General features: G+C 44.2%; 1 protein-coding gene across 4 annotated transcripts in view; it reads left to right on the top strand.

Moving 5' to 3' along the window:
• Positions 1-20,745, top strand: part of LOC135055353 (putative uncharacterized protein DDB_G0290521) — a 139,429-nt gene extending 118,684 nt beyond the window's left edge. For 2 of the 4 annotated variants that reach the window (XM_063959318.1, XM_063959327.1), the window contains exons 2-9: positions 15,107-15,209; positions 15,292-15,394; positions 15,477-15,579; positions 15,941-15,963; positions 16,694-16,808; positions 16,892-17,264; positions 18,835-19,647; positions 20,603-20,745. In XM_063959318.1, coding sequence (XP_063815388.1) covers positions 15,946-15,963; positions 16,694-16,808; positions 16,892-17,264; positions 18,835-19,327 — 999 coding nt within the window. In that variant the 5' untranslated portion in view covers positions 15,107-15,209; positions 15,292-15,394; positions 15,477-15,579; positions 15,941-15,945 and the 3' untranslated portion in view covers positions 19,328-19,647; positions 20,603-20,745. Of the gene's footprint in view, positions 1-15,106; positions 15,210-15,291; positions 15,395-15,476; positions 15,580-15,940; positions 15,964-16,693; positions 16,809-16,891; positions 17,265-17,476; positions 17,596-18,834; positions 19,648-20,602 lie in introns of those variants that run through there. The other 2 variants (XM_063959333.1, XM_063959331.1) reach the window with 2 other exon arrangements.
• Positions 20,746-26,431: the final 5,686 nt, after the last annotated feature.

The raw sequence follows: 26,431 nt of genomic DNA, 5'->3' as shown, positions 1-26,431 counted from the left end.
TTAAGGAGATCATGTGAGACCTGATCCGATGACCCGATGAGGCAGGCCATCCCACCTATGTGGGCACTGCTATTATGTAGTGTTAGGACTGCTGATATCGGAGAAGCCTTGGCGCGGCTCAGCAGCTAAACATGTCTTTGCAAACACGTGTGACTAATTCTCTGAAATTCTATTACCATATAGGTTCAGGTATGGTTACAGGTAATTTTTAAGTGTGCTGGGGGGATACCAGGGGAGAAAGCACCCTCCTCTCTGTCTGCTGTTTGTCTGTGACACCCTCTCCCTTTCTAGCATCTGATATAATTATCTCCAGGAATGATAGAGCGAGAGAGGAAGTATCTGAATCCTGTCCTGAAGTTTCAGGATCTTCTCTGGAGACAGAAACAGCCATTAACTGTGTGTGTCCAGAAGTGCCCTCAGGTGCACCATGCTCCGAGCAGGGACCAGCAAGGACTTCTTCCAGTTGATTAGTTACCCGTGGGCTTGTAGGAAGTTTACCGTCAGTCAGTCAGATGACTGAGGAGGACATCTTGGGAGTTCGCCAGAATCAGCAAGTCGTCCAGATATGGCAGGATTCTGACTCCTTGGCGACGGAGATGAGCCGTCATCACGGCCATAACCTTAGTGAAGATCCGAGGGGCCGTGGCCAGTTTAAATGGTAGAGCCTGGAATTGATGGTGGAGGTTGCCAATAGCAAACCGCAGATATTGCTGATGGGATATGGCAATAGGAATATGCAGGTAAGCATCTTGTATATCCAGGGATACCATATAGTCTCCGGATTCATGGCCAGAACAATTGAGCGGAACTTGGACACTCTCACAAACTTGTTCAGTGATTTGAGGTTGAATATAGGCCGTAAAGACCCATTGTGTTTCGGGACTAGAAACAGGGTCGAGTAGTATTCTCTGCCTCTCTGGGACAGAGGTACCGGTACTACCACTCTGGTCCAGGAGGGAATGCACAACTAGTTGTAGAGTTTGTGCCTTCAACGGATCCGAAGGGATAACCATTGTGCAGAACTGGCGAGGGGGACATCTCTTGAAAGAGACTGCGTACCCGTCAGAGAAAACTTCTCGCACCCATGCGTCTGAAGTGGTCTTCAACCAGACCTGGGTGAATCGCAGAAGTCGGCCTCCCACCCTGAGGCCCAGGATTGTTTGGCCTTGGGCTTGGCGGTTTTGGGAGCACGAGATTGTCTCGGGAATGCTTGACCTTTTGCTTTCCCTTGAGGCTGAAAGGAGCGAAAAAAGGTACCTTTTGCCTTCTGTGCAGAAGGATTAGTATTCGGGATAAATGCAGTCTTAGCAGCCGGTACGTCAGTCACAGTCTTATTGATATCTTCCCCAAATAGGATGTCTCCCTTAAAAGGGAGTACATCCAAGGTCTTTTTGGAGTCCAGGCTCACCTTCCACGACCTCAACCACAGAATATGGTGAGCCAGGATAGACGTAGTCGATGCCTTGGCCGCCAACACACCTGCCTCAGAGGATGCCTCCTGAATGTAATAGGTGGAGGTGGTAATATGAGACAGGTATTGTCTGGCACTGTCAGATATATCTTGAGGCAGCTCTTCCTCTCTAATGCCTGAACCCATGCTTCAATTCCTGTTGCAGCCCAGGAGGCTGTTATAGTGGGTCTATGTACAGCACCTGTAAGGGATTAAATAGGCTTCAGGCAACCCTCCAAATGCTTATTTATCAGTTCCTTCATTGAGGTGACAGTGGTAACAGGCAGAGTAGATGACACCACGAGATGGGTGACATGGGAATCCACCGGCAGTGAATTTTCCCACTTGTTACTCAACTCAGAAGGGAGAGGATAATGAGCTACCATCTTTTTAGATTGCCAGGAAAGAAATTCTCCCTAAGACCAGGGTTCTTGACAGATGTCTACTAAATTTACAGAATGCAGTAATAATGTTTTAGTTACCTTCTGACGTTTAAACTTATCAGGTTTCTTAGAAACTGTAGTGGAATCCTCATTATCATCAGTGATCTGTAGGATCTGCTTAATAGCAACCACTAAATCAGGGACATCAGCCTGAATAGTAGATTCCTCATCAGAAGCAGCTGTATCAGTGTCTGACGGGTCAGTATACTCCCCATCCTCATCAGAAAAATCTTCCAAGAGATTAGTGGACTGTGAGGAGGAAGTGGCCCGCTTAGATGATCCCTTGACACGAGAGTGACTTGGGGAAGGTTTATGTCTAAACCAAAGATTGATTCAATTGCTGCAACTGGGTAGACAAATTATCCACCCAAGTCAGATTTACCACAGGGACAATATGTGGCTGCAATGGCACAGGAGGTCCCATAGGGGGTGTAAGGCGTGTCACAAGCATATTGAGCATAGTTGAGAACGCTGCCCAAGGTGGCTCCTGATTGGTTACAGGAGCTGCGGACTGACTGGGAGATGTATGGCACATAGTACACAGACCATCACACAAAGCTTCCCTCTCAGGCAAATCCCTGGTGCATGCACTGCATGATACAGGAGCATCCGTGGATTTCCCGCCCTTTGTGTTAGACATTTTAGTGAATGTAAACCGCAGAGCGTATGAGTATGATACAGCCAGAGGGAGTACAATACCAGTGAATAAATCCCCTAGTATGTGACAGCGTACACAGCACACAACACCAGCGTCTAAATCCAGTACTATGTGACTGTGTACACAGTACATAACACCAGCAAATAAATCCGGTATTATGTGACTGAGTACACAGTAGAATACACTTGACGGTAAATACTGTGAAGCACTATATATGTGACTCAGACGCACCTAGTCCCTTAGGGTACAGAATATAGTGATAGCTAAAGTTGGGATACACTGAAAGTGAAATCCACACAGCAGATACAGGCACACACAGTCACAGTGACAATGCAGATAATTATTTTATTAAGACAATAAAACTGCACTGGACTAGTATATGTGTATATATATATATATATATATATATATATATATATATATATATATATATATATATATCCACAGAATGTCCTGCACTCTCATCAGTACATAAAAATAAGTATGCGGGTGCTCCTAATGACCATATATGGCCACCAATATACCGCAACTACCACCAAAGTGGAAGGTGCACTCTCGCCAAAATCAGTCTCTGAGTCCACTTGTTGAGTCAACTTGGTTTAATCAGGTTCAAAAGTGATGCCGTCAATCATCGACGTTTCGGTCCATATGTGGACCTTTATCAAGATAGGCACTTCAAAACATCTAAACAATAAACATTAAAAACAGTTAAAATCAATGTAGTGTGAAAACACACCAAATCACCTACATCATCACCACCAGTGCCTCCCAGGCCCTATTGACAGTCAAGAAATGGCAGGAGAATACAACTGGACAGTATTAGACGTGCTTAAAGTGCATCATATGCCCATGCTCCAATAATCAAGGAAACCTCCCCCACACCTCATACCTCAACGAGGTACATAGACACCTAACAGGTGAAATTACCTGGGTAAAACACCAAAATCAGTATGACCTGATGTATGGTTCCATTTAAATAGGACCATCTGTAATAGGAATCAGACATGTGGCCTGTCACACAACCAACCAGGAACAACAAAGGTATAGGAAACAACTAAAGAGGTATAAAACAAGTAACCTAATATAAGTCATACCTGGTGCAATGTGAGACAACATTTAGCAGCTATTACTCAATCAGCTAAGATCAGCTTGTCATCTATAACCAAAAGGAAAAGAGTACTTACAGACTATTCAAAGAACAAACATCACGGATAGCAGTGGAGGTAGCATACTTACAGCTCCGGTGCCATGAGCCTAATGATAGCTGCATACTGCATAGAGCCAAGGCTAGGCTATTTAGGCACTCAAACAGGAAGTGCCTATTACAACTACAAAAGTGAATACTCACTGCTATAGACAAAACCAACAGGTCTGATCAATAACCCAGTATACTAGAATAGGTGGTCTGTTAGCCAGATCAATTATGGGACACAAAGAACATCATAAATGTATAAAACGCTTTAAATTACATTTAAATTGGCCGCGCGCCGGGAACGCGACTTCCGCGTTCCACCAACCGGAAGTAGATGCGTTCCATTAACCGGAAGTGACGCGGCCCAGCGCCGCTGAGCGGAGAGGCCGCTAAAACTATACAAACCCCAAAACAAAGGGGTATAAGCAAAAGGAGCAATCAGACAACTGTTCAAAGATGAGGTGAGATGAAACCTAAAGTGTCCCAACTGTAATCAAATGATTGATCACAGCAAGGTCCCGCCCCGCCGGAAGTGACATCAACGCTCAGCAGACTCTCAAGGGGTCAAAAGAGCTGTCAATCACAGGGGAAGTTTCAGTATCAAAACACTAATCCTATAATATTATATAGGTAAATAACATATGGGCAGATAGAAAGCCTAAGGGTCATGGCGACCAATAATCTCATCAACCTCGTACCAAGTACAAATGGCCCCCACATGATCTGTTTTATCAAGTGTCTTATTGTTTAAGTTTGTTGTTTCTCATTCCCGTTGCCATCCCAGGTCCTTGACAGATCATGAGGGGGCCATTTGACCAATCATCTCACTATACAACGACCGATTTTTTCCTTTATGTCTAACAACATTTGATTTTTTTGTCCATTGTATATTGTCTTTAATTTGATAGACTTATTTGGTTAGATGGATTTATTTGTACTTGGTACGAGGTTGATGAGATTATTGGTCGCCATGACCCTTAGGCTTTCTATCTGCCCATAGACCACCTATTCTAGTATACTGGGTTATTGATCAGACCTGTTGGTTTTGTCTATAGCAGTGAGCATTCACTTTTGTAGTTGTAATAGGCACTTCCTGTTTGAGTGCCTAAATAGCCTAGCCTTGGCTCTATGCAGTATGCAGCTATCATTAGGCTCATGGCACCGGAGCTGTAAGTATGCTACCTCCACTGCTATCCGTGATGTTTGTTCTTTGAATAGTCTGTAAGTACTCTTTTCCTTTTGGTTATAGATGACAACCTGATCTTAGCTGATTAATAGCTGCTAAATGTTGTCTCACATTGCACCAGGTATGACTTATATTAGGTTACTTGTTTTATACCTCTTTAGTTGTTTCCTATACCTTTGTTGTTCCTGGTTGGTTGTGTGACAGGCCACATGTCTGATTCCTATTACAGATGGTCCTATTTAAATGGAACCATACATCAAGTCATACTGATTTTGGTGTTTTACCCAGGTAATTTCACCTGTTAGGTGTCTATGTACCTCGTTGAGGTATGAGGTGTGGGGGAGGTTTCCTTGATTATTGGAGCATGGGCATATGATGCACTTTAAGCACGTCTAATACTGTCCAGTTGTATTCTCCTGCCATTTCTTGACTGTCAATAGGGCCTGGGAGGCACTGGTGGTGATGGTGTAGGTGATTTGGTGTTTTCACACTACATTGATTTTAACTGTTTTTAATGTTTATTGTTTAGATGTTTTGAAGTGCCTATCTTGATAAAGGTCCATATATGGACCGAAACGTTGATGATTGACGGCATCACTTTTGAACCTGATTAAACCAAGTTGACTCAACAAGTGGACTCAGAGACTGATTTTGGCGAGAGTGCACCTTCCACTTTGGTGGTAGTTGTGGTATATATATATATATATATATATATATATATATAACAATGCGCGGTCCGAGACCAGATGTATATATCAGAATACTCGTACAATATATTCTGGAACAGGTATACTTGTTCTTAACTAACGCTGTCTTAATAGTGACATGTAGAATACTTATGTGTCTGTAAAATCACGGCGCTGATATACAGGCGGATTTACAGAGGAGACCTTGCCCTGCAGTCCCAAAGACCAGTCGCAGCTAATCATAGAAGATGGCGCCCAGCGTCTCAGTCAGGGAGTGAGGGAGAGTCTGAGGCAGCTCCAGGGCGGGCACACCAGCTGTAGATGGCGCCCGGAGGGGATACAGGTCAAGCGCCTTCTCCCCTATGCTGGTCCTCACCACCTGGTACTATGGAGTCTTAATGAAGAGTATATTTATATATCCGACCTGTACTCCTATGACCTGGTGGATATAGTGGGATCCCTGCTCTGTTACAGTGTTCACGCCAGCATCGCAGTCCGTCTCCTTAGACTGTGACCGGAATGCAATTTAATGGCGGGTCCCACCTGGGGGACCCTCTTATCTCATCCCTTTAGTAGCAGCCATACGAACCAGGAGAGCGTCTGCGACTGTGTGCCTAGAGCCGGAGCGTCTCCACCGCAAGTACCCGGTAACAGAGCCAGCGGGAGTATGCGACGCCGCAGGGGAGGTGACGGAGCCGCAGCACAGGATGTCACCTTGACATGTTAGTGCTGCGGCCCTTGAAGTCCTCTAAAAGCTTTTTCAGGGCTATCCAGTGCAGCCCCCTTTTAAGTGACCTGATTCTGCAGGCACCAACTCGAAACTGAGCTCACAGTGCCTGGAGGCGGGGTTATAGAGGAGGCCTCAATGCATCCTGGGACAGTCTAAAGCTTTAGCCTGTTGGTGCCTGGATCAAGATCCATCTCTACACCCCAATGTTTCCCTGTGGAAACCAATGTACCCCGCTGCAGAAAATGTGTGATTTAAACTTAAGGATAATGTAACTAAATGACAAAGAGCTGTCAAATTAAGTGCATAAATGATGGTATAAGAGGATTGGTGTCTAAATCCATTTTTTGGGAGTGTTCAGTAAGTATATGTGCTCTGTCAATGTATATAGATTTTAAATATATATATATATATATATATATATAATTTGGGAACGGGTATCATAGCAAGTGCTTTCACTGGGCGCAAGGGCTCACCTTATGTCCCTGTTTAAAAAGTATGTTGGGGGGAGGGATGGGGAAGCCAATGCTTTTTCTGGCCCAGGGTACCAAAATGTATAGTTACAGCTCTGGTCATCTGCACATGTCAAAGTATTTTAAAACCACAGAGGAAAAGGGAAAAAGTGAGAGGACTACACATGAGCGCATTTTGCTGCCCCCTAGTGGGTGACTTATTGGCACTGGTATAGTATAGCTTGGTTCTATACTCAAACTTACCTAACAAGGGCCCTCATTCCGAGTTGATCGCTCGTTAGCTACTTTTAGCAGCCGTGCAAACGCATAGTCGCCGCCCACAGGGGAGTGTATTTTCGCTTTGCAAGAGTGCGAACGCCTGTGCAGCCGAGCGGGTACAAATACATTTTGTGCAGAACAAGACCAGCTCTGTAGTTACTTGTTTTGTGCGATGATTGCAGCGACGAAGGTCCCGGAATTGACGTCAGATACCCACCCTGCAAACGCGGGACACGCCTGCGTTTTTCCAAACACTCCCTGAAAACGGTCAGTTGACGCCCAGAAACTCCAAATTCCTGTCAATCTCCTTGCGATCGGCTGTGTGAATTGAATCGTTGCTATAAGCAGTGCAAAACAACGATGCTCTTTGTACCCATACGCCGCATGTGCGCTTTGCGCCCCATACGCATGCGTAGTTTTGCCTTTTTTTAAATGATCGCTACACAGCGAACAACGGCAGCTAGCGATCAACTCGGAATGACCCCCAATAGCATCAACTTTCTTACAGCTTTTGATGTCCGATGTTGCAGTAGATAAAGGGGTCGCTGGGGAGACAATTTCTAGTGCTTCACCTCAGAGCGGAAGTTATATTTATTCAAGATGAGTCAAACGGTATAATGGTCATTTCCAAGACTTAATGGGTTTATTACAGTATATAAACATTAGGCTATATAGGGATGTTTGGAGCCGCCTGGACCATATCTAACAGTAATGTTTTAATTGATATTCTGCTGTAAAATTTATTGACATTACCTAGTATACATTCTAAGGGGTCTATTCATGAAGTAGTGAAAAGTGTGGAGACATGAGCCAGTGGAGAAGTTGTCCATGGCAACCAATCAGCATTGACGTAACATTTATAATTTGCATACTATACAGTTGTACGGAACAGCTGATTGGTTGCCATGGGCAACTTCTCCACAGGCTTACGTCTTCACTCTTTTCACTGCTTCATGAATAGACTCCTGAGGTTGTCATTCTACAGCGCATTTTTCACATAGTTTCCAGGAAGTAAGAAAATTAACTTGAATATAAGTAACATTAAAACTAGAAAACACCTCATGTACTAAAATCATGGAAAAGCTGCATTGTCACCACATTAAGTGTAGATGTATGCCGTATGTGGATGGTGAAGTTGCATCATTGCCAACCTTTTGTTATACAGGAAGTGCTTCTGCAGCCATTGTACAGAATGACTTGCAGCTACTAAAATCACACTTCAGAAGTTCTCCAGAGTCCTGTAGTAATTTGCACACAGACCACTTTACAGGGTGCAGACGCCGCCTGGCTTTGAAGGCACAAGGTCTCTGCTGCATAGACCCGCAGGTATACGATGACGCCAGCGCGTAGGCAGGCTGACCTACACTTACTGGATAGCACCATAGTATGCCCTGCAACCTAAAGAAGGTTATCTGCCTATAGAATCCAGATGCCAGGCCTGACAGTAGTTAGAGTCAAGGTAGCCACTTGCATAATTACTGTAGGAGACAGACACATTCCACATTAATAAAACTATTGCTGAATAAGTTCAAAACATCCAAATTCTAGGAACAGATTAATGTTCTTTTAATGTTTACTGGTGCAGTCGTAATTTCCTGCGGCTATTGGGACACGTGTATTGCGCCACATCATATTTTTTTGTTACAGTAACGCAGGGCTACATCTGGACGCCCACATTATTGGAATGTAGAATAAAAAATAAATTAAACACTGTCAGATTCTCTTACCATTCTACTTATGGCATTACTAACAAGCTAACTCTTAACAATGTAAACGTATAACAGTTGCAACTGATTATACAGTTAGGCAATAAGATGACAAAAGTAGCAGCGCAACACATTACCGTACAATGAAACATGGAGAGTTTTTGGGGGCTAAGTGGCTGACACGTTTAATTTTACTTCTTATCTTTGATATTGGAATGCATTACTTTCTGCTTTACTCTTTAATGAGGACCATAAGGGTAATTTCACAAAGCACAAAATTGTGGACACCGGTGCAACGTTCATATGCAGAAAGCCAGAGTATTTCATTGTGCAGGACGAGGTATTTAAATGAGACGCAATGGGTGTAGAAGGTTATTTTAGGAAATGTGCCAAACTTCATGCAGCCACAATTTGTCACACTCACCCACAATAGGACATTAGGTTTATACATTAATCGGATGGATCTTGTACTTTCCAAAAGTACTTTATATGGGAAAGCAAATTTCAGACGTATTTCCAGCAATGTCATACATTCTTTTTAATGTACAGTAGTGACGCATTAATTAATCACCTAATATCCTCTGATATATTCATGTAAGACATCTGAACAAGCAATATATTAGGCACAAAAAGTTGACATTAACAGAGCTTTTAGCTGTAAAGTGAATGTAGTTTGGAGATTTTTTATTCTCTCCGTCGTATAGTTGGACCAACAAACCGGTGTAAGTTTTCACATGGAGGCTAATGTGCTGTAAAGGAGTGTAACCTATGTATAGCAGGTGAATGGGTAAATTATACATGTGGCGTAGAGATAATATTATTCCAGTACATAAAGACACCCCTGTAAGTTACGTTGTCTTTGCTAGAATGTCAGCGTTGAGGTCCCAGAGGTTCTCTGAGAGTATCTTGACTGTAAGATATGAAAAATATTCTATTGCAGATTGCCTCTTTTGGGGTACCAGAAACGTGGTCCATTGGCACTTGAGCCCCATAACAATGGCATGTTGGCACTTAAGTCCCATAACAATGGCATACTGGCACTTGAGGTCCCATAACAGTGGCATGCTGGCACTTGAGCCCCATAACAATGGCATGCTGGCACTTGAGCCCCATAACTATGGTATACTGGCACTTGAGCCCCATAACAATGGCATGCTGGCACTTGAGCCTCATAACTATGGTATGCTGGCACTTGAGGTCCCATAACAATGGCATGCTGGCACTTGAGCCCCATAACAATGGCATGCTGGCACTTGAGCCCCATTACAATGGCATGCTGGCACTTGAGCTTCATAACAATGGTATGTTGGCATTTGAGCCCCATAACAATGGCATGCTGGCACTTGAGCCCCATAACAATGGCATGCTGGCACTTGAGCCCCATAACTATGGTATGCTGGCACTTGAGGTCCCATAACAATGGCATGCTGGCACTTGAGCCCCATAACAATGGCATGCTGGCACTTGAGCCCCATTACAATGGCATGCTGGCACTTGAGCTTCATAACAATGGCATGCTGGCATTTGAGCCCCATAACAATGGCATGCTGGCACTTGAGCCCCATTACAATGGCATGCTGGCACTTGAGCTTCATAACAATGGCATGCTGGCATTTGAGCCCCATTACAATGGCATGCTGGCATTTGAGCCCCATAACAATGGCATGCTGGCACTTGAGCCCCATTACAATGGCATGCTGGCATTTGAGCCCCATAACAATGGCATGCTGGCACTTGAGATCCCATAACAATGGCATGCTGGCACTTGAGTCCCATAACAATGGCATGCTGGCACTTGAGCCCCATAACAATGGCATTTTCACATATGAGCTAGCAAAACAATGGTGCACTGTAATGGTATTTGCAACGTGTTTGCAATTTTCTTGCATGGACTAATGAATCCCATAGACATTAGTAACTGTGAGCGAACAAACATACAGTAGATAGTCTACTAATACAATACACAAATAAAACCTTCTAATAGTAACAGCAGTAAAATTCACCTTACTAAGATGATGGTAGACCACTGTGCCCAAGATTAACATCAGCGATGTAGAGGGCATTACAAAGGATGGACCTGAAACAGTCAGTAACCTGCACTGTGGTTATAAATCTCTGTTGGGGATTTCAGCTTCCAACTGTCAAACACAGCCTGTAACATGGCAGTAAGGAGCTGATTGGCTGGTACTTTATCTCCCTCCATTTTATCACTCTCCAAGCGATGATGCATGGTGGTGGCAGCATGGTGATAAGGACAGTAGCGCAGGAGGTATCTGTGAAATCGCCTGAGTTATAGGTATAATAAATGGGATGTAGAGCCTTATTCAGAGATGCTAGCAAACCAAAAAAAGGAACCTAATGGTCAAAACCATGCTGCACTGCAGGTGGGGCAGATGTAACGTGCAGAGGGATTAGATTTGGGTGGGGTGTGCAACTTCAAAATGAAATCTAAATTGCAGTGTAAAAATACATTTACCAGTATTTACCATGCACAGAAACAATATACTCCACCCAAATCGAAATCTCTCTGCACATGTTACATCTGCCCCACCTGCAGTGCAACAAGGTTTGACCCATTAGTGTGCTCTTTTGGTTTACTAACAAATAATAACCCCTGTAGTTGGGATCCCAGTGTTCGGCATCCTGGCGGTCAGAATGCCAGCGCAGGAATCCTGACACCTGTCAGAACGCAAAAAAAAAAAAAAAACTGCTACTCCAGACAGAACTCAGGGACGCAGTCCAGGAGCTCCAACCAGAGATTGCGTCCATGGTCTCTCTCACTGGGAGAAAAAACTGACGAGCTCTGCAAATATCAAAATGTGATGGGTCCAGAAATATCTGAAGTTAGAGAGGATGTTGGCCTCTCTACACGAATATGTAGAAGACTTTGGCCCTCATTCCGAGTTGTTTGCAGAGATTCATCGCATCGCAAACGGCAAGATATCAACTAACTGCGCATGCGCAAAAGCGTAAATACGCATGCGCGAGCACACCGATACGACACTTGTGCAGAAATACTAAAAAGAAAACCTCACGTTACTCAGAAACGAAAACGGGGAGTGGCGGAGGCGTGGCAGAGGCGAGACTTCGCAATGGTCCGACATGGGCGTGAAAGTGGGCGTACAGTGTGGGAGTATGCAACTAGCAATAGGCGTGTTTTTCGCAAAAAAACATTGTCGCTGTTAAACCTAACATAGGAATCCGTTGCAATCTTCACGCAGCAGCAGAGTAGGTCTGCAGTTACTCAGCATTTGCGAAGTAGTGTTACAAGTGTGTATGCACTAATTAGCAGTTAATTGGAGAGCACATTCATCTGTTGGCCAATTACTTGTTAAATACTGCTCAGATGAAAGTCAGCAAACAGCAATTGTCTGAACCCACATTACATGTTTATTCTAATCACATATAAATCTGTCACACTGCCAAATAAGGTTGTTATTTGTGTTCAAGTTTGTGTGTAAACTTTTTTGTAAAGGGCAGGTTTTAATGTGTGTAAGACTACCAAATGCAAACAAGTGAAATTAACAAAAATGTAATTAAAAAGCTGCAACATTTAACCTAAATAAACTGTGCCGTTTGTATATTCTAAATTTTCAGACCAACATAATGCAGCATACACTTAATTTTGTGCATAAATGATACTTTAATCTTTGTTTTTAATATCTGTCAATGTTTTAAATGATGTCCTGTTGCCCATAGAAAATAAAAAAAAGAGTTGTGTCATTTTAATTAATATGGACATTAAAGTGTGGTGCAAGGCATACCTGTAGGATTTTTAAAGATGCAATTGTTTTTAAAATTTGCAGATTGTTCCCTTGTTCCCCAAGTGTCTATATGCTTACCTAATCTTTCTTGAACTAAGATTTACCTAATGCATTACCTTGAATAAAGTACAACAATGTTTTTTTGTATTTTTTTTTTATTACTGTAGTAATATATTTTGTCATCAAAACAACATGGCTACAGGTGAGTATCACAGGCAGAGATGGACCAAGCAGCAAGCAGATGGCACTGACACAAATGATATAGCAGAACTCAGTACTGGGAAAAATCCAGCTTCTGACCAAATGATAATTTGATGTCCAAAAAATAATATTAAACACCCTGCCAGACAAATATATTGGGCCAACTGAGAAAGAATTAGGATCCACCACACAAACACATCAATACATAGCACACTAGTAAGAGGAAGATGGCTCTGGTGTTTCAGAAAAAAAGCTCACAGGCTACAATACCTCCAAACATTATTAATACATTTCACTAAGAGGGAGTTAGCCATTCTGGCCACACAAGGCAACTCCAAAATAACATAGAGACAACATGAAAAACATGGGTGCTGCCCATCTTGAGAGACATCACTTTCTTTTTTTTCTCCCCGCCTGAGGCTGTTCTTCTTGGCTTGGTCTGCAGAGCGACCTTCGTGGGCTCTGCCCAGTGGGCTGTTCTTCCTGGGCAGGGGCAGGGGAGGGAGCCGATGTGGGTGGCTCTCTGCCACTGTGGGCAAGGGAGACAGCGATGGCCTGGAGCCCTTGCAAGATGTTAGTTGCAAGGCTTTGGAATGAGGAGGCAAGTTGTTCTTGTCCCTGCCTGATCTCTGCCAGACCTTGGCAGAGTTGAGCAACATCTTGCTCAACACTGGTTCGGTGCTCAGTGAGCCGGACAGCTATCTGGCTTACCTCCCGGATGACCCCGGCTTGAAAAGCATTTAGGCTCTCACCATACCTAGCTATTTCAGGCAGGATCTCCGGGATAGCAGAGAGTTGGGTGGGGGGGGCCAGTTGGAACCTGCAGAGGTGGGATTTGTCGGCCCACACTGCCAGACCCACTAGGTCCCTCCACCTCAGCCTCAGCCACATAACCCTCCTGTGACTCAAACTGCTCACCCCCCTGTCCTGTGTTATGTGGCAAGCAAATAAAAGAATGTGTGGGAAAAGAGTACAATAAAGAATTATTTTTTGTTTTTGTAATACAGTTTAAATACCAGACAAATAAGTGTGTAAACTTACCAGGAAAGTCATGTTCCGTCAGGATCTCAGGCAGGTCCGTGTCCATATGAGACACCCCTTGGCCCTCCTCATAACTCACACAGTCCATCGCCATCTCCTCCAAGTCTGTAAACTCCACAGCGACAGCTGGTCCTCCACCTGTAGCCCTTGAGGCATTCCACTCCGCAGCCCTCTTGCCCTTCAGGCGGGATTTGAAGTCGGCCCAACTACATATGTTTGGTAAAATAGGGGCAAGGTAGAGTATTATTATTTAAGGTAATAAATATATAGGACACATGTTCTGCTTTTGTTTGCTATACACAACATCACATGTAACTACATTTTTAAGACTACTTAGCACAGAGAATGGACTGCCAAGATGCACTTACCGTCGTCTAACTTCCTGTGATGTTCTGACGATAGAGCCGACTTCATTCACAGAATGTGTGATGTCCCTCCAGATGCGATCTTTCGTAGCAGCACCCATGTTTTTCGGTCCTCTATGTATTTTGGACATGGCCTGCGTGACCAAAACACGCAACTCCCTCTTAGTGAATGCTGGCTGTCTTTTTTTTCGTCTGGAGGTAGCCTGTGAGCTTTGCTCCTGTTGCTCCTCACCATCTTCCTCGTCACTAGCAGCTTCTGTATGTTGTGCTTGTGTGGCTAATGATGATTCTCCCTCAGTTTGCCCAGTATGTGTGTCTGCCAGGGTATCCCCACTTAATTGTTGGTGCTCAGAAGCTGGAATTTCCTGAGTACTGGGTCCTGCCTCTTCCAAATCCGCAGAGGCGGATTCCAGCATTCGTCTCTGGCATTCTATGCGTTTTTTTGCCAATGCTATCTGCTGCTGCGTAATGCGGTCCATCTCTGCAGCGAAATCCTCACGAGTAGCCATGTTGGAGATGACGTCTGTACGCCCAGGTGTGTGGTTATTTATACCTACGTGCGCCACGTTAATTCACACAGGTGTACAGTATGCTAATAGTGTTACTGATTGTACTGCTTATTTAAGGGCCTGGTTTGCACGCTGTGAGTGTGTGTGTGATGAAAGGAGTTGCTGTGTTTGGTGTTAGAAGGTGGTCTTTTGTACTTTGCAGAGTGAGAAATTTTAGCATTGTCAAGCATACAGTTTTCCGTTTATTAGCTTACAGCATGTACAGCGTAGTGCGTTTTTTATGCGAAGTTTCGTTTGTGAGTATTCCTGCATTAATTTTTTATTTTGGCAAGTATGTTTGTTGGTGCAATGCAGGTGTGTTTCAGTATTTGGTAGGATATCTGTTTGTATTTTTTTTTTTACATTTTATTTTTAATTTTTTCAAATTATTTTGTGTGTCTCTTGTAGGTAATTCTTTTTGGAGACTTGATCCAATTTTCTTTTGGTGGCAAATTAGCCTGATTTATTTGGCCCTGCCTAAGAAGAACTTCTCTTCTGTATTATTGAGCAGGTAAGTACCCTAGGCCTGTGTTTGTGTCTCTTTGTGGTAATTGTCTATATGTGCTCTTAGCCTCCTTGTGTGTCTCTTGTAGGTATTTCTTTTTGGAGACTTGATCCGAATTTCTTTTGGTGGCAAATTAGCCTGATTTATTTGGCCCTGCCTAAGAAGAAATTCTCTTCTGTATTATTGAGCAGGTAAGTACCCTAGGCCTGTGTTTGTGTCTCTTTGTGGTAATTGTCTATATGTGCTCTTAGCCTCCTTGTGTGTCTCTTGTAGGTATTTCTTTTTGGAGACTTGATCCGAATTTCTTTTGTTGGCAAATTAGCCTGATTTATTTGGCCCTGCCTAAGAAATAAATCACTGGGGCTTTCTTGAGCAGGTAAGTACCCTAGGCCTGTGTGTTGTGGAGTATGTGTGTGTTCAAAGTGATTTTATTATGTTTGTAATCACAATTTGTTTTTGTTTTTTGTTTTTGTTTTTTGTCTCAAAGTAGGGCTGTTCTTGCCTGTAATAGCTACTAAAGGGATCCATTTTGTCTAGAATGTTGTTTACACTTTTAACATATTTTTCAGTATTTTTACTTAGTTGTTTGAATATATATTTTTGTTCTTATTATATGTGTATGTTTGGCTTGTTTACAAATTGTGATTTTGTTTGGTTAACCTATGTTTGAAACAAAAATCTAATTTGTGCTTTCACTTTTGTTTCAAAATTTATACTTGGTCCGTAATTGATTCCAGAAGAAATGTCGTATGCTCCTGCAGTAAGTTAACACCCAGACACTTTTACTTTGATTATGGATGTCAATGTGTGTTTTTTAATTGTCTTATTCTCAATATTCTTACCTTTATTTTAAGTTGGTGATGTCGGTATTTGTGGCTGCTGAAGCCCTCCCACCCCAACCCACGGAAGCACTCCCACCCCTACTGCCAGCCCGCCAACCGCAACCGGGTCCTCATCAACCAAGGCAACGGAGGCGTGCTAGGCCACCAATTTTCCGTACCCGTGTCCTCCTTTTTGGGATGCCAGATGATTTGGTTTTGCGTAGATACAGGCTGCCACCTCATCTAATCCTAGACACTCTCTCCATAATAGAGAGTGATCTGGAGTCTTCAATTTGGTATCCTACAGCAATACCACCATTGACACAATTCCTTGCTGTGTTACATTTTGTTGCCACTGGTTCATTCAAACATGTTGTGGGAGACCTGGTTGGCATGTCGCAGGGCCAGTTCAGTAAGGTCCTGCGGCGTGTCAGCCAGGCTTTCATAAAGCGTGTGAAGCAATTTATTGCTATGCCTTTGGATGATGGGGCCCTAGATGTGGTGAAGCGGCAATTTGAGGAAGGTGGTAGTCGCTTCCCACATGTTATTGGGGTTGTGGATGGCACACATGTAGCTATTGTGCCACCAAGACATAATGAAGAAATTTATAGAAACAGGAAACTGTTTCATTCTCTGAATGTAATGGTTGTTTGTGGGCCATCCCTCCAGATCCTTTCCCTGAATGCCAAGTTTCCAGGAAACTCACATGATGCCTATGTCATTAGACAATCAGGGATATGGCAGAGATTAAGATCAAGTCAACGACAAGACATGTGGTTATTGGGTGAGTTTTTTTTACATATTTTAATGCGATATTTTTAAAATTAAAGAATATTCTCATTCTAATTTGATCTTCTCATCAAACAGGAGACCGTGGATATCCTTGCACCCCCTGGCTCATGACTCCTTACCGTAAGCCCAGGCCAGGACCACAGACGGCATTTAACTCCGCGCTTACTGCCACTAGACAGCTGGTGGAGCGCACAATTGGGGTCCTTAAAGGATGTTTTCGTGTGCTCCACCGCACTGGTGGCGACATCATGTATTCGCCGGAGATGGCAAGTAAAATAGTGGTCCTGTGCGCTATACTCCATAACATCGCGGTAAGGAGTCGCGTTGAGCTTCCTCACACAGAGGAATTGCCAGATGAGGAGCCTGGGGTTGGCCGGAGATTCGGTGGGGGGAGTGTTTCCCGGAGGGGAAGTGAAGTAAGGGCAAGCATTGTGCAAGAATATTTCAGGTATAGTGTATTTTGTTCAACTTTTAGAAATTACTAAAAAACACTGTCTGCTTATGCTCATTTTGCTCGGATGTAATTTAGGTAGCTATTGTAAGGTCATTGTGTAATTTTTAGGGTGTATATGAATATATTAATATGTGTTTTTGTAAAAAAACAAACATGTTAAGCTTACAATGTTATTTTTTTAATTTTAATCATGTGACGTTGCTAAATAGTGTCCTTTTTATTTTTTTGTTTTCTAATCCTGTTTTTTTTATAATTAACCAACAACATATGTTACTAAATGTTGGACACTTTGTGACTGTGCAGCTGATTTATCACACAAAATGTGGTGAGTACACAGATTTATGTGTTAATTTAATCCAAAGTGTGTGTGTGTGTGTGTGTGTGTGTGTGTGTGTGTGTGTGTGTGTGTGTGTGTGTGTGTGTGTGTGTGTGTTTGTTTGGGTGTTTGTGTTTGGGGTTTTGTGAGAATAGTTTCGATTTTTATCATGCTCTTCCGCCACTGCGTATTTCCGCTCTAGCGAACTAACCACTCTGCTCTTCACAGCATTGCAGACATCAATGAAGTTTATTGTAATGACAGCATAGATTTTAGACCAATCACATGCTAACACACACTATAAATATATGCCCAAATAAGGAAAACGCCATTGCCATGATGCGTGCAGCACCCTTCACCCGGCGGGAGCTCCGCGTGCTGGTGGCTGTGATGGACCGACGCGTAGGCCGCGTAGGGCGATTTGTCCCAAATAGGGTAAAACGCGAGGCCTACGCGGAGGTCCGCCGCCTGTTAAGGAGCTGCATCCGCAGCCGCAGAACGATCATCCAATTGGAGAGGCGCTGGATCGACCTGCGGAGGCGCACGCCAGACCTGTTGGCGGAGCTACGCCAACAGATCCGGACCCTACATGTCCGCAGTAAGTTACATTTCGTGCCATGACGGGTTTTACGCATAACCTTTGCATACTTTCATTAAGTGTGAGTGCAAAAATTTGCACTCCTACAATTAGCATGAGTGTGTGTAGGTAGGTTAAGCAGTGATGCATAACTCCCAACATGACCTTTTGCAGGAGGAACAGAATACTCTGCTTAGGGATTTGTCCCTTAATTTTTATTAGCAAGTTTTCTCTGCACAAGTGATGTTAATCATACATTAAGAGTGAAGTGACGGAGCAGAACATTCTGTCCCTCCTGGAGAGACTCATGTTGGGAGGTATGGTACTGACTGTATGTTGTTGTGCATAATTACTACACAGGCAGAAAACTGAACAAAATAACCTGCTCAATGTTTTTTTTTTTTTTTTAAATGTGGGTGTTTTTTTGAACAGGGGATGTTGTTTAGAATTAAAAATGTGAATCTAGTTATTATTGGATAGAAGGTATTTAATAAAGTTTAGTTAGAATAGGATTGTTTGATAAGGACAACATCACCATAAAATATATTTTAATAACTTAGTAATGTTACCCCTGTCTCTTTAACATGGTACAGAACAGAGTAATAGGAATATGCTGTGCTTCAAAATGAATATGTTTTTAAATAAATTTAACATACTGTATGTCATTATAGGGCGAGCACAACGGCAAGGTGCTGGTGCAGGGAGGCAACCCCAGCAACATTCTCCATCCCCATCCCCTTCACGATCACCCTCCCCCTCTCCTGCCCAATTCCCCTCTCCGGCCCAATCCCCCTCTCCAGCCCACACCCCCTCTCCTGCCCAATCCCCCTCTCCGGCCCAATCCCCCTCTCCAGCCCACACCCCCTCTCCTGCCCAAGCACCCTCTCCTGCCCAAGCCCACTCTCTTTCCCAGTCCCCCTCACCAGCCCACGCACACTCTCTTTCACAATCCCCCTCTCCACGCCACACCCCCTCTCCTGCCCAAGCACCCTCTCCTGCCCAAGCCCACTCTCTTTCCCAGTCCCCCTCACCAGCCACCTCAGCCTCTCCTGCCCAATCCCCCTCTCCAGCCACCTCAGCCTCTCCTGCCCTATCCCCCTCTCCAGCCACCTCAGCCTCTCCTGCCCAATCCCCCTCTCCAGCCCAATCCCACTCTTTGGCTAAATTCCCCTCTCTGCCCCCCTCACCCTCTGTGTCCCAACAAAACACACCCCCACCCTCACCCTATCATTCCCAAACCCACTCTGAAACTACCTCCCCCTTCCATCCTGTCACACAATTTGACCCTCCTTCCCCCATCCTGCCTCCTTCCCCCATCCAGCACCCATCCCCCATCCAGCCAACCTCACCCCTCCAGCCTCCATCCCCCAGCCAGCACCTAGCCCCCATCCAGCCTCCATCACCCAGCCAGCCAACATCTGATACTGAATGGGCAGCAGAGGCACCAGAGGCACTAGAGGGAGGTGGTCAAGTGGCAGAGGAAAGTAAGTTCGGATACATTACTTCTTTTAAATTAAGAAATATACAACAAACAATCATAAATAAAAATTGTTTTACAGTGGCCAATCTTTTGTCTAGGTTAAATGCTTGTCTTCTTCATCATGGTATGGATGATGCATTCACATTTGTGTGTGAGACATTATATGTACAGTGTCTACATCTGGTTGATAATCACTATGTCGACAGGTTTGCATGCACAACACGGTTTGGATATGAAACATTATATGCAACACATTTAGACCCGAGTGTTAATTTTTGTGTGTTTTAACTTTAACAATTGAGCTTGGGTGTTGCAATATTTTCTGTCTAAAGTCGCAGGAGTCACTTTGTTATCCAGCATAACGACACAATGATTTGTGTTGTGAAAGTTACAATCACAAAATGCAAATTGTAAATGTAAAAACCAGTTTAACCTTATTTATTTTGTAAGGCTGCCTTTCAGGGAGTGTGGGCATGCTAGGATATGTTGTCCTTCTGAAGATGTTGATATGCATTGTGATGATGCCGGTCAAAACTGCACAAAAAACAAGTCTGCTTCACTACAGATGTGAATGAAGACCAGTATGGGGTTACATGTACTAATTTGGGGGTGTGATTCAAGATTGGATGTTTACCATAGCAACCAAAACAAAACAAAGTTACAGTTATTTCCCACCTTCTAGAAGAGAAGTCGATTGTGATTTGTTGCTATGGACAACATCACAACCGAAATATAACTCCCATCTTAGTAAATGTACATCATGGTGTGGTAGACTTTTATACATTTAAATTTTGCTATGACAAACATTGCTGAGTATGCTTGTGTGTTGGTATGCTACTGTTTTGTCTTTTATACATCCATGATGTATATCATTTTATATGAAAGTGTGCTTTGTGGAATTGTGAAGTAATAGGTAATGTGAGTTATGTTTTAAATTGCATTTTTACTCTGCATTTCAGATGTTGCCGTTGGAGATCCCACAAGACTGGCAGTCATCGTTGACCGCATGAAGGCACATTTGGAGGCCATGTTGTGCGAAGTAGAAGTGTTGAAAAAATTAATTTAACAAAAATTTGAATAAAAAGAAAATTTAACTTTTGTCAAAAAAAAAATATGTTTTAAAAATAAAAATTTAATTTACTCCATTATGCGCTTGTGATGTTTTTAATGTTTAAAAATTAAATCATATTGCGATGCAAAAATTGGTTACCTAACAACAACAACAACAACAGCAAAAAGCAAAAAAAATTAGTCTTATTTATTACATACAAATTAGGTTAGTTTGTGTTTACATTTTGTATTAAAAATATAACCTACTTACATTCACACACTAAACAACCACACAAAATTATGCTATTTACATTTATGTCAAACACACTTTACACATCTCTTGCATTTGTTTAAAAAAAAACATGGTAATGTCCAATTAGGCCTACAAAGTGTTCTTGAGGTATTCTTTGCAGACTTAATTGGTCATGAACACAATCAATCAGTACACTAATTGGTTTTTAAATTGAGGGTCGCTTGTTGAGTTTGAATTGCAAGATGTCATCTTAATTAGTGGAAAAAAACCATTGCTATGCGTTTGTTTGCTAAAGCCTTAGTACATTTAAGAGGAATGTGTAAATCTAAGATGACATCGTATTTTTGCGAAGAAGTTTGTGCGTATACGTTGGATTCGCATTACTGCGTTGTAATTTGGCATACGCCTACCTTGTGTAGTACTGCGTACGAAATAGCAAATTTACGTTGGGGGCGGATGTTCGCAATTTTACAACATTATCGCAACTCTGCGAATATGTTGTGTGAACGAAAAACATAGCGAACAACTCGGAATGACCCCCTTAGAGAATTGCTGATGGTGCAATCACCTTGGGGTAAATTTACTAAGATGGGAGTTCTATTTAAGATGAGATGTTGCCCATAGCAACCAATCAGATTCCAGGTATTATCTTCTAGAAGGTGCTAGATAATTGAGAAGTAGAATCTGATTGGTTGCTATGGGCAACATCTCATCTTAAATAGAACTCTTATCTTAGTAAATTTACCCTCTTGTTGGGAATGTGTGTGTGCAGTTTTGTGGGCAATCAGAGTACTGTACACATTAGCAGTTATCATGTAGGCAATGACCAGTCCAGTCACTTATCCTGGCTCTGTGGTTTATTGTGGCACAAGGGACTGTACTCACTGCTACAATGGATCGATCAGCAATGGAGCAGAACCTGTAGTGGATTGTAGAGATGTGCACCGGAAATTTTTCGGGTTTTGTGTTTTGGTTTTGGGTTCGGTTCCGTAGCCGTGTTTTGGGTTCGAACGCGTTTTGGCAAAACCTCACCGAATTTTTTTTGTCGGATTCGGGTGTGTTTTGGATTCGGGTGTTTTTTTCAAAAAACCCTAAAAAACAGCTTAAATCATAGAATTTGGGGGTCATTTTGATCCCAAAGTATTATTAACCTCAATAACCATAATTTCCACTCATTTTCAGTCTATTCTGAACACCTCACACCTCACAATATTATTTTTAGTCCTAAAATTTGCACCGAGGACGCTGGATGACTAAGCTCAGCGACCCAAGTGGCCGACACAAACACCTGGCCCATCTAGGAGTGGCACTGCAGTGTCACGCAGGATGGCCCTTCCAAAAAATACTCCCCAAACAGCACATGACGCAAAGAAGAAAAAAATTAGGCGCAATGAGGTAGCTGTGTGACTAAGCTAAGTGACCCTAGTGGCCGACACAAACACCTGGCCCATCTAGGAGTGGCACTGCAGTGTCACGCAGGATGGCCCTTCCAAAAAACACTCCCCAAACAGCACATGACGCAAAGAAAAAAAGAGGCGCAATGAGGTAGCTGTGTGAGTAAGCTAAGCGACCCTAGTGGCCGACACAAACACCTGGCCCATCTAGGAGTGGCACTGCAGTGTCAGGCCGGATGGCCCATCCAAAAAATACTCCCCAAACAGCACATGACGCAAAGAAGAAAAAAAAGAGGCGCAATGAGGTAGCTGTGTGACTAAGATAAGCGACCCTAGTGGCCGACACAAGCACCTGGCCCATCTAGGAGTGGCACTGCAGTGTCACGCAGGATGGCCCTTCCAAAAAACACTCCCCAAACAGCACATGACGCAAAGAAAAAAAGAGACGCAATGAGGTAGCTGTGTGAGTAAGCTAAGCGACCCTAGTGGCCGACACAAACACCTGGCCCATCTAGGAGTGGCACTGCAGTGTCAGGCCGGATGGCCCTTCCAAAAAATACTCCCCAAACAGCACATGACGCAAAGAAGAAAAAAAAGAGGCGCAATGAGGTAGCTGTGTGACTAAGATAAGCGACCCTAGTGGCCGACACAAACACCTGGCCCATCTAGGAGTGGCACTGCAGTGTCACGCAGGATGGCCCTTCCAAAAAACACTCCCCAAACAGCACATGACGCAAAGAAAAAAAGAGGCGCAATGAGGTAGCTGTGTGAGTAAGCTAAGCGACCCTAGTGGCCGACACAAACACCTGGCCCATCTAGGAGTGGCACTGCAGTGTCAGGCCGGATGGCCCTTCCAAAAAATACTCCCCAAACAGCACATGACGCAAAGAAGAAAAAAAATGAGGCGCAATGAGGTAGCTGTGTGACTAAGATAAGTGACCCTAGTGGCCGACACAAACACCTGGCCCATCTAGGAGTGGCACTGCAGTGTCACGCAGGATGGCCCTTCCAAAAAACACTCCCCAAACAGCACATGACGCAAAGAAAAAAAGAGGCGCAATGAGGTAGCTGTGTGAGTAAGCTAAGCGACCCTAGTGGCCGACACAAACACCTGGCCCATCTAGGAGTGGCACTGCAGTGTCAGGCCGGATGGCCCATCCAAAAAATACTCCCCAAACAGCACATGACGCAAAGAAGAAAAAAAAGAGGCGCAATGAGGTAGCTGTGTGACTAAGATAAGCGACCCTAGTGGCCGACACAAACACCTGGCCCATCTAGGAGTGGCACTGCAGTGTCACGCAGGATGGCCCTTCCAAAAAACACTCCCCAAACAGCACATGACGCAAAGAAAAAAAGAGGCGCAATGAGGTAGCTGTGTGAGTAAGCTAAGCGACCCTAGTGGCCGACACAAACACCTGGCCCATCTAGGAGTGGCACTGCAGTGTCAGGCCGGATGGCCCTTCCAAAAAATACTCCCCAAACAGCACATGACGCAAAGAAGAAAAAAAAAGAGGCGCAATGAGGTAGCTGTGTGACTAAGATAAGCGACCCTAGTGGCCGACACAAACACCTGGCCCATCTAGGAGTGGCACTGCAGTGTCACGCAGGATGGCCCTTCCAAAAAACACTCCCCAAACAGCACATGACGCAAAGAAAAAAAGAGGCGCAATGAGGTAGCTGTGTGAGTAAGCTAAGCGACCCTAGTGGCCGACACAAACACCTGGCCCATCTAGGAGTGGCACTGCAGTGTCAGGCCGGATGGCCCTTCCAAAAAATACTCCCCAAACAGCACATGACGCAAAGAAGAAAAAAATGAGGCGCAATGAGGTAGCTGTGTGACTAAGATAAGTGACCCTAGTGGCCGACACAAACACCTGGTCCATCTAGGAGTGGCACTGCAGTGTCACGCAGGATGGCCCTTCCAAAAAACACTCCCCAAACAGCACATGACGCAAAGAAAAATGAAAGAAAAAAGAGGTGCAAGATGGAATTGTCCTTGGGCCCTCCCACCCACCCTTATGTTGTATAAACAGGACATGCACACTTTAACCAACCCATCATTTCAGTGACAGGGTCTGCCACACGACTGTGACTGAAATGACGGGTTGGTTTGGACCCCCACCAAAAAAGAAGCAATTAATCTCTCCTTGCACAAACTGGCTCTACAGAGGCAAGATGTCCACCTCATCATCATCCTCCGATTCATCACCGTGTACATCCCACTCCTCACAGATTATCAATTCGTCCCCACAGGAATCCACCATCACAGCTCCCTGTGTACTTTGTGGAGGCAATTGCTGCTGGTGAATGTCTCCATGGAGGAATTGATTATAATTCATTTTAATGAACATCATCTTCTCCACATTTTCTGGAAGTAACCTCGTACGCCGATTGCTGACAAGGTGAGCGGCGGCACTAAACACTCTTTCGGAGTACACACTTGTGGGAGGGCAACTTAGGTAGAATAAAGCCAGTTTGTGCAAGGGCCTCCAAATTGCCTCTTTTTCCTGCCAGTATACGTACGGACTGTCTGACGTGCCTACTTGGATGCGGTCACTCATATAATCCTCCACCATTCTTTCAATGGTGAGAGAATCATATGCAGTGACAGTAGACGACATGTCCGTAATCGTTGTCAGGTCCTTCAGTCCGGACCAGATGTCAGCATCAGCAGTCGCTCCAGACTGCCCTGCATCACCGCCAGCGGGTGGGCTCGGAATTCGTAGCCTTTTCCTCGCACCCCCAGTTGCGGGAGAATGTGAAGGAGGAGATGTTGACAGGTCGCGTTCCGCTTGACTAGACAATTTTCTCACCAGCAGTTCTTTGAACCCCTGCAGACTTGTGTCTGCCGGAAAGAGAGATACAACGTAGGTTTTAAATCTAGGATCGAGCACGGTGGCCAAAATGTAGTGCTCTGATTTCAACAGATTGACCACCCGTGAATCCTTGTTAAGCGAATTAAGGGCTCCATCCACAAGTCCCACATGCCTAGCGGAATCGCTCAGTGTTAGCTCCTCCTTAATGTCTCCAGCTTCTTCTGCAAAAGCCTGATGAGGGGAATGACCTGACTCAGGCTGGCAGTGTCTGAACTGACTTCACGTGTGGCAAGTTCAAAAGGTTGCAGAACCTTGCACAACGTTGAAATCATTCTCCACTGCGCTTGAGACAGGTGCATTCCACCTCCTATATCGTGGTCAGTTGTATAGGCTTGAATGGCCTTTTGCTGCTCCTCCAACCTCTGAAGCATATAGAGGGTTGAATTCCACCTCATTACCACTTCTTGCTTCAGATGATGGCAGGGCAGGTTCAGGCGTTTTTGGTGTTGCTCCAGTCTTCTGTACGTGGTGCCTGTACGCCGAAAGTGTCCCGCAATTCTTCTGGCCACCGACAGCATCTCTTGCACGCCCCTCTCGTTTTTTAAATAATTCTGCACCACCAAATTCAAGGTATGTGCAAAACATGGGACGTGCTGGAATTTGCCCATATTTAATGCACACACAATATTGCTGGCGTTGTCCGATGCCACAAATCCACAGGAGAGTCCAATTGGGGTAAGCCATTCTGCGATGATCTTCCTCAGTTGCCGTAAGAGGTTTTTAGCTGTGTGCGTATTCTGGAAAGCGGTGATACAAAGCGTAGCCTGCCTAGGAAAGAGTTGGCGTTTGCGAGATGCTGCTACTGGTGCCGCCGCTGCTGTTCTTGCGGCGGGAGTCAATACATCTACCCAGTGGGCTGTCACAGTCATATAGTCCTCAGTCTGCCCTGCTCCACTTGTCCACATGTCCGTGGTTAAGTGGACATTGGGTACAACTGCATTTTTTAGGACACTGGTGAGTCTTTTTCTGAGGTCTGTGTACATTTTCGGTATCGCCTGCCTAGAGAAATGGAACCTAGATGGTATTTGGTACCGGGGACACAGTACCTCAATCAAGTCTATAGTTGGCTCTGCAGTAATGATGGATACCGGAACCACGTTTCTCACCGCCCAGGATGCCAAGGCCTCAGTTATCCGCTTTGCAGCAGGATGACTGCTGTGATATTTCATCTTCCTCGCAAAGGACTGTTGGACAGTCAATTGCTTGGTGGAAGTA

This window comes from Pseudophryne corroboree, chromosome 1 (assembly GCF_028390025.1).
Source record: "Pseudophryne corroboree isolate aPseCor3 chromosome 1, aPseCor3.hap2, whole genome shotgun sequence".
Classification (NCBI taxonomy): domain Eukaryota; kingdom Metazoa; phylum Chordata; class Amphibia; order Anura; family Myobatrachidae; genus Pseudophryne; species Pseudophryne corroboree.
Note: the sequence above shows the minus strand (reverse complement) of the source record. Positions and strands in the feature narration are given on the sequence as shown.